The sequence below is a fragment of the Thermobia domestica genome, chromosome 5 (genome assembly GCF_964235325.1).
Source record: "Thermobia domestica chromosome 5, izTheDome1.hap1.1, whole genome shotgun sequence".
NCBI classification, from domain to species: domain Eukaryota; kingdom Metazoa; phylum Arthropoda; class Insecta; order Zygentoma; family Lepismatidae; genus Thermobia; species Thermobia domestica.
Genome location: NC_137458.1, coordinates 269,409,215 through 269,418,451, shown reverse-complemented (window position 1 = coordinate 269,418,451; position 9,237 = coordinate 269,409,215). Strand labels below are relative to the sequence as shown.

The 9,237-nt window shown below is 34.6% G+C and overlaps 1 protein-coding gene across 1 annotated transcript; it reads right to left on the bottom strand.

The window, feature by feature from the left end:
* Positions 1 to 205: 205 nt before the first annotated feature.
* LOC145686602 (uncharacterized) lies at positions 206 to 6,044 on the bottom strand. The gene is made up of 2 exons (XM_081760059.1): positions 5,888 to 6,044; positions 206 to 759 (listed from the first exon to the last, which is right to left on the bottom strand). Exons 1-2 carry the CDS (start codon positions 5,894 to 5,896, stop codon positions 433 to 435), a joined length of 336 nt encoding a protein of 111 aa, XP_081616185.1. The 5' UTR covers positions 5,897 to 6,044; the 3' UTR covers positions 206 to 432.
* Positions 6,045 to 9,237: the final 3,193 nt, after the last annotated feature.

Below are 9,237 nucleotides of genomic sequence, written 5' to 3'. Positions count from 1 at the left end.
ATATATATATATAACGTAATATTCAAGTATATAACATAAGTTGTCATAGAACAGACGGGAAGACACATAGTTTAACAGGTAAGAAACATATATTCATGTTGAGTCCATTGCTGGAAGCCGTTTTGCTGCTGTTACAATTAACGTATATCTTACTACTAAGAGGATATAGAAGTATTTCAGTTTGGATACATAATGAAATTGTATATTGATTTATATATTTTTCTTTTATTTTTAATGATGACAACAATAACATTATTGAATTTTATGCTACAATTTCAAGCACACATTCAAAACAGAATTCCAATCCATTCCATCAACAACTGTCCTTCATGCACACGCAGTGTTAGCCCACTCTTAGCCAAGAAAATATAAGGTTTCTGACATTTATCTATCTCTTCATATGTTGTTCAGGGTGACAACTGCGTTATTTCTTCAACCAATGACTTCAATGGCAGGTAACCCTGAAATAAACTCAGTGGCAACAACTGTAGGAACTCCATACGTTGTAACTGGCTTAGGTGGAGCATACACTGGTACTGGTGCTGGTGGTGGCGGAGCGTAGATTGGTACAGGTGGTGCATAAACTGGTGGTGGCGGTGGTGGAGGAGGAGGTGGTGGTGGTGGCGGTGGTGGTGCATAGACTGGAGGAGGTGGAGCATAGACTGGGAGTGGTGGTGGTGAATAGATGGTAGCTGGTGCTGTCAGGAGCACTGGAACATCAGCTAATGTGACTGCTGCACATGCAAGGAATACCAACAACTGGAAGAAACAAGCATAACATTACATTAATAATAAAACCATATATATATTTTAATGATGCATTAATAATTAATTTAAAATATTTTAATTCAAGTCATTCTAATATTAAAACATTGATATTTTGATAAGATTTCAGCATACATTGAGTTATTAAATGAAAAATGTTTACCTTTATTTTTTTGTGCAGAAGCAGAGTAGTTTAGCTTCATTAATTTTTCTAATATAATTGTATGTAGTATCATTTATATTATAGCATATTGCAAGAAGTGTATGTCTAATCGCAATTTATGCTTTCCTGTTTGTTTATTTGCTAAGAGTCAAATTTTGCAACTTATAAGTTTCAGAGACTTCGATACCGACTAGAACTCTGAAATGTTATACAAACACTTTGATCCGCTATCAATTAAACATTTTCGAATATTGTTGGTTTTTGCTTTACCATAATATTAATTAAGTTCTTATAAAATTATTTAGATTGCGTATATGAGTAAGAAAACGTCACTTACTTAATATTCCTTCAATAGATGATTGGTTGGTTCAGTGCTAGTTCGATACTTTTATGTTGCACCTTTAAAAAAAGTTAGGAACTACTGCATTTGATATATATATATATATATATATATATATATATATATATATATATATGTGTGTGTGTGTGTGTGTGTGTGTATGTGTGAATAGATAGATAGATATGTACGGAATAAAATATACAGAGTATATATACAGGGGCGTCATTTGGGGGGAAGGAGGGGGAAATACCCCCCCCCCCAAGATTTTGAGGAATACAAATACCTTAATCGATTTTCTACTAATATACTAGTATAAAACGTGAAAGTCTTATGTTGGTGGTGCTCTTGCCCCCCTCAAGCGAAGCCTGAAATGACGCCCCTGTATATATACAGAACGAAATGAAGAAATGGGACTAAAACTATAACTTTTTGGGCGAGAAGAATTATTTTTTTTTTTCTGTAAAGACACACTAGCCCTCGACATTGTGTTGAGCGTTCAATGCTTTTAATCTACACTGTGGCCTTCAGATTCATAAAGTGTTTCCTCATAGCTGACACAGTGTTCGCAATTTGGGGGAAATTTACCTAATCTAGGGAAATTTCGTAGGGACATTTAGCAAAAAGAGAAAAAGGAAATGTTTCGATAAAACGTGAAAATCCAGGGAAATCGTAGCACGTCAACTGTTTGACCAATAGAAATGCTTAAATTTTTCTTTGTTCTTCAGAAACAAACCAATACTATAACAATAGTTTATGTGTAAGTGATCAAAGTAGCATAATTTGTACCCATTTTTGGCTGGTGCATGTGTGAGTATTTTTTCGTTTAAAAAAATTAAGGAAAAATATAAGCAATCGAAGTAAAAAAAAAAAAGCAAGTAAATAAAGGAAATATGGCTGACACTTCCTTCAATACAGCTAAATTAACATTATCACATAACCTATGTCATAGGAATTGGACACTTAACAAACTAGGGAAAATTTGATAAGAAAAGCAACAATTTGGTAAGAAAAGGGAAAATTTTTGTGTCAGTGGAGTGATATTTTGTTAAGGAAACCTACGAACATTGCGCTGACATTGTTTTAATAAAAACTGATTCATCTACAGTAATCAGAAAAAGATTTTACTTTTATAATTCATATAGTTGAGAAATACATTTAGAAACTTTTTGCTGTCCCTTAAGATACACTTTCCACATTTTTTTTCAAAGATTAGAAATAAAACTGAGCTCTTAAACGGACACGTTAAAAATAAAATCTCCCCGCCATCTCTTTCTTTAAAGCCTCATACGTTATACCTTATTTATAGACGGAATTTCAAATTAAACAAATGCAAATCTTCTGGATAGTTGAGATCTTTCTTCAAGTCAAAGCAGCGAAATTTTCTGTATATGGTTGCAATATTAAATATAACTTTGGAAAAATAATTATTTATCTTTTTTCTTTTTAAATGAGGCTGTATTCTAAGAAAAATAAAAATTACGGGCCATTTTTTTTTCTTTTTACAAAAGCAAAATTAGAACTTTCAATTACTAATGACAATGAATGATATGTTTCCCGTGCCACAAAAGTTCATTTTTTCATACTCTAGAAAACTACGCATAAGAATTTACCAGAATAATTTTATTCAGCTTTATGTAATTTATTAATTGATACGGTACATAGCTTATCTTTGGACAATATTTTAGTTAAACGGAAATTAAAATTTAAGAGTTAACTATCTTTTGAGGCTTAACCTCATTACCTCATTAACTGTACTCACAGTCAGTGTTGCCAATAACCCTAAAGAAAATAGGCTAAATGGCCTTCAGAAATGGCTAGATTTTGAACTATAACCTATAACCTACATTGTAGATTTTAAACTCCCTTTTTTGTGTGTAGGATTATAAGTGGGTTATAGTAGAATTTGAAATGTTGAATTTATTTATCTGAAGACTAACACACGACATACATGACTTTACAATAAAATCCATCAACAACTCATCTGATTTGTGAAAGTCAACAGCCATATTATCAATTGAATTGAAATAAGTCATCATCGATTACGTCGCAGCTAACCGAGGCGCTGGAACTGGATGCACCATCGTTGGATTGTGGATTAGTGTGTTTGTGTTTGCCATTGTCCCAATTTTCAGCAGTACTTCTTTCGGTAGGTCATAGTCCTTATAAACACTCCTTATTTCCCCGTACACGCACAGGTATCATCATGATTGCATTTAGAGTTTTCAAGATAATTAGATATTCTATTTGTTTCCCTTAATAAACTAAAACAACCTCTGAAGCTTGAAGAACCAAACAGTTTACTAAATTTGTATTAGGAAACTTTCATTCTTGCAACGAAACCCGAAAATTAAATAAAAATTAAAAAGTAGCAAACGGGGTCTTTACGGGAGCTACATTAAAATTCTTTCTGACACGTGAGTCAATAAGTATTGTTAAGTAAATCTGTGGATGGAGAGAGAGGAGAATGAAAAACAAGTGCTTATTGCGTAATATTACACCATCTGTCTACAGAAATCAATTAATACAATAATATATAATGGTAAATAGGCTATTTTTTTTTTAAAAAAAAATGCACTTTATTCTCAAAGAAAAAGTATTTTTGGAATTAAATTAACGGCTAATAGAAAAAGCCAAGAATGGCTAAAGAGTTTCGTAAAGTAAGCTATATTTAAGGCTATATAATCATTTCGTAGATTTGTATGGCTATATGCCTCTCCAAATACGCTAGATTTAGCCAAAAAAAGGCTAAATTGACATCACTGCTCACAGTCAGTACAATGGCCGTACTTGAGACATAATGGGGAGCTTTATATTTTAAAAAAATCCATTTTATCGAGAACTAAGCACAAGCATTTACACTCACATTTATAATTTTCTTCCGCTCAGTAAATTCTATGGATTATTATATGGTTCATATTTCGACAGTGTTTCCTCCGTTATCACTATCAATATAGTTAGGTAGAACTGAATTTTTAATTGTGGAAACACTGAAACACATCTGAATGTTGGTTCTTCGCAGGGTCCAGTAAGTTATATGGTAAATATTCGAAACATATTTTAACCCTTTCTTTCTTTAGTATACATTTTACAATTAAAATATATTCATGTAAACAAAATTGGAATCAAAACCAATTTTTATTTATTTATTTATTTATTTATAGAAAAATCATTGCAAACAGTTTCCCAGTTTCCACGTGACAAGACGTTTACAAATTCGAAAATATTATTCTATAGAAATTATACTCACAACTACACTTTGAAAGTGAAATGTTCGAACTCAGTGGAACAACTTATTTTCAATGAGAAGTTTTCGCATATGTGTCTCCCGAACTGAAGAATATTGTAAGATACTCTATATTTTAAAACTGCGAGTTCCTTTGTTTATCCGTGGAAGATACATTTTAAATCTAAATCAAATATTAACAATCTAGCTCATCCAAGTGATAACTGCTCAAAAATTAATTTCAAACGATTCAGCTGTTCTTCCCTGATGATGTAACGAACGTTTTTTTCTTTTTAATTTTTATTAATGTAGATTATAATTTATTAAATTTTGAACATTTCCTTAACAATTCACGAGTATTTAATATATAAGATAAACCTTAGATAATACATTTTAAAAATTCTTTCAATTTTCATTATTTAGTTTATTTCTCATTATAATGAATGTCTTTATCAAATGAATGAAATTCATATAGCGTACTACTAATATTGGGACAGGCAAGGACTGTGTTCATCTGTAGTGCGAAAGGTTCGTAGTACAAAGAAAGAAAATCATGCTAATTTCTGGCAGACAATCACGTTTCCTTCATGCATTACTTAAGGTTTTTACTTTCCTTCTACTCTCTTCATTCATTAACTAATTGGATATTTTTTTTTTTTTTTAATTTTGTTCAGTATTTGTCTCCTTTCGTATGACTGTGCAGCTAACTGAAATTTATCATAGTAGGGAATTTTGTCATAAAGCAAGCCCCCTCCTTCAAACTTAACCCTAGCTTATAAATGTTGTTTTTGTATCTATCTTGAATTAAAATTTGCCATTGAATTGATGAAAAATCAACATTCTTATTTGCAGCAAGAAAGTTTCAGACTTAACCAGCAAAACTGGAATGGTGCTTTTACATATTCTTCTTACCTTACACATTTCCCCCATGTTTTATAGGTAGTTGATATATATATAATTTAAATTATATGATATATATATATAATTTAAATTATATGATATATATATAATTTACTGCAGGGGGCGCGTTGGCTCAGTGGTAGAGCGTTCACCTCCGGTGCTTGGGGTCCCTGGTTCGATCCCAGCTCACGCCGTGTGGACTTTGTGGTGGACAAACATCGTGCTCATGGGTTTTCTCGGGGTTCTCCCGTTTCCTCCCACTTTCTTCATTCCACCATTTCACTCATCTCTCATTATCACCGTCTCATCCCGTATCATTAGGGACGTTAAACTTAAACATTTCATTTCATTTTCATAATTTACTGCAGAATATTCATAATTCGTTAGACAATAAAAGTAATTTAAAAAGTCAAAATTACGAAACAAACTTGAATAATTTAGATTAAGTGAATAAACGAACAAGTAAATCTTTTAAAATTAGAAAACTCATACTTACAGACTGCATGGTGAATGTTGTTTCTGTAGAATAGAATCTACCAAACTATATAAAATTTCAGTAAACCTTTGGGTTTTATACTCTTGAAGATTGTTATGTTAACATGTTCGAAAATAACACATCCATTCGAAAGGCAGAGACAATCATGTATTACGAATATGTATTTTTGTAAGAAAATAATAGTTTTTCCTACATTGATAATAATCAAGATCTTCTGGTAGACATATGTTGTTACTGAAGTGTTTTTAAGGTTCTGGTGTACAAGAATTGCTATGGGATGTATTATCATCAGCTGTATCAAAATAATACTACAAGCCATATGTTCTTCCACCCTTACTGGCGCCTAGAATATCAGTGGTTATATTATTACCAAAAAAGTGTATATTAAAAACATAATATTCACCTCATTTATAAATTAAAGTTAAAAATGAAATATAGAGCAGAATGTACACTAAACATGTCTAAAAGATTTTATTAAAATAATAAAATACGCTAATTTGCTAATTTCCAATGCGCTCTATAAAATTAGTGCGATTATTGAGAAGTGCACATATAGATCTTTAAGGAAAATATTTGATGAGAAAAGACAGAAACACAAAGTGATGGAGACAATTAGACAATGCAAGCATCACAATAATTACCTGATACCAACTATGAAGCTGGTTATAAGATTGAAAAATGAAATGAAATGAAATCTTTATGTTTTACGTCCCATGATTATGCCGGTTAGGCTAAAGGAGACGGTGATGATGAGAGATGAGTGAAATGGTGGAATGAAGAAAGTGGGAGGAAATGGGAGAACCCCGAGAAAACCCACGAGCACGGTGTTTGTCCAACACAAAGTCGAACCAGGAACCCCAAGCACCGGAGGTGAACGCTCTACCACTGAGCCAACGTCCCCCCGGTTATAAGATTGACAAGTGTAAAGTAAACACAATACAGAATTTCTATTTTTTTTTTTTTAATTTTAACGTTCCATTATTACTCTCCGTTGCCAAGGAGACAGGGATGATAAAAACCAAAATTGTGGAATAATGAAACGGAGGAAACGAAAAAAAAATAAAAAAACACACAAGAAATCCTAAGTACACTGCCTTTGTTCACCATAGGCCTGTAACGAGAGGGAGGCTAGGGGGCCTGGCCCCCTTAAACTTTTCGTGGCTCCACCAGAGCTCAATACAAAATGCTATTATTAATACAAAAACACAATTTAGATATTTGTAAGACAATTTTTAATGACTTGGCCCCCTAGCATATTCATGCCCCCCCTCCCAAACCTCTGTGCCTGGTTTCGGGCCTGGACCACCATAAAATATACTTGCCGCGAGTTGGAATCATACAAAAGACCGCATGCACCAGAAGTAAGCACTTTATCCTAGCTTTTTTTTTTTTTTTTTTTTTTTTTTTTTTTGCCAAACTAGGCTTTATCTTCTAAACAACCTCGGCCCCGAATTCAAGTTAAGAAATCTGTAAAAACAGGAGTTCTAGTTAAGAAATCTGTGAGAATAGGAGTTTTAGGTAAGAAACTTTCTGAAGGAAACTCTTTGCTAGCCCAGAGGACCTTAATTTATTACACAGTAAAAAATGGTTGTGTTAATTCAACTCAATTTTAACACAGGGCAGTGGTTGTAACGTGACTACCACTATGCGGTGTTAGTTCAACACATACCCCGTGGTGTTGGCCTTTAACACAGGGGGCGTGTTACGTCTTTAACACACAACTGGTGTTGAGCCGTGCCGTAAGCGTTAATGAACCAAAATTGTGGATTCCCAAAAATATGTTAAATCGCCTATATGTGTAATGTGTTTACATTATGCTGAGTCTAGAAAAAACACTTTAAACAAGTAAAAAAAATGTACTCTAGTGCCCAGGAGGGGGGCACGAACCACCAACCTTGCAATTACTAGCCGCGTGCTCTTCCCACTTGGCCACGGAGGCGATGAAGAAAACGTCACTTGTAGAGGGAAAAATTGTTGAGGTCTTTAGAATTTGGCTAATCAGAGTGCTTCTTTATATTCGACGATAACCGTTCGAGGTAAGATAAAATCTGCTCACCATGTAAACCTAATTTTATAACAAAATGACGACTGTCTATTTACTTTATTTTATAGTTCTTCCATATTCACTTTCAAGTGATCGGTGACAGTTGCCATCCAATTCATTTGATGCGTTTGTTGCTTCTAGTTCACAATCGCTTAGAAAAAGAAGCAATAAATGCATCAAATTTGGGAGATAAATTTAGAAAACATAAATGGAACATGCCTAGCACATTTTGTGCTGTTAGAGTTTCTTCAGAAACATTATGTAAAACAATTGAAAACACATCGCGCAGTTTGTATTTTGAAATTTTGCGTATACCCGGATTTGTTTAAGTATTTCTTTCATACTCAGGATCGATATTTATATCGATTCTCATCAGCTGCTGACGTACCAGACGTCTACTCAGCTGTGTTTTGTATTACCTTCCTGTTCCTCTTCCTGGATCTTTTCTCTAATCATTCCTGAGAGCACTGTACGTCAGACTGATCAAGCCAAGGGCGTATAGAGCTACGGGTTTGAGCAGAGGGATTATCCCCCCTTGATGGCTATCCGAACGGGTCGTCTTACCATCATTTGCCCCTCTCATCTCATCTACTCATACTCATCAGTTGGCTTCCGGAGTAGTTTTAGGCCTTGTGCCTAGTCTGCGGTTTTTACTATGACGGATCCTGGCTCTCAACCTGGTCTTTCATCAGCTGGTAAACACGAAGGCTTACCACCGGTGTTCGTAGCTCCCCCTGCTGTTTCCACGAAGGTGGAGAAGCAGAGAGACTACAAACAACGCCAACGACGTGCCTCTGAGCGATCAAACGCCTCCACAGCATCGAACGCATCTAGTCGTTCCAGATCTCCACTTGGCCAGGAACTTTACGCGGATCGAGTGAAAAACTCTCCACCAAAAAAGAAACCGCATTTAGTTAACGACCAGAACTCCAATATGGAAGCAGAACCATCTACCATCCATCACTCATCTCATTCAAGCAACTCATCTTCATCTCAAAAACCTACTCTTTATACCTTTCTCTTACAAAACTTCGACACCAAGTATACCAACGAAAAGTTTGTCACTGTTCAGCTTCGCAAGTATCTCCCTCCCGCTCAGCTTTCTGAAGTCATTAAAACCCGGAATGGAATCATTTTAAAGTCACCAGATCCCAATTTTGCAATCACAGTTCGTAACAAAGCATCATTCGAGATATTTGGCAAACAGGCATCCATTACTCCTCTGAACTCTACCCGTCAGAAGCAACCTCCTCCGCCAAAACGACCGCCACTACTTTCTGTAGTCATTCGAGGCGTCGACCCATCG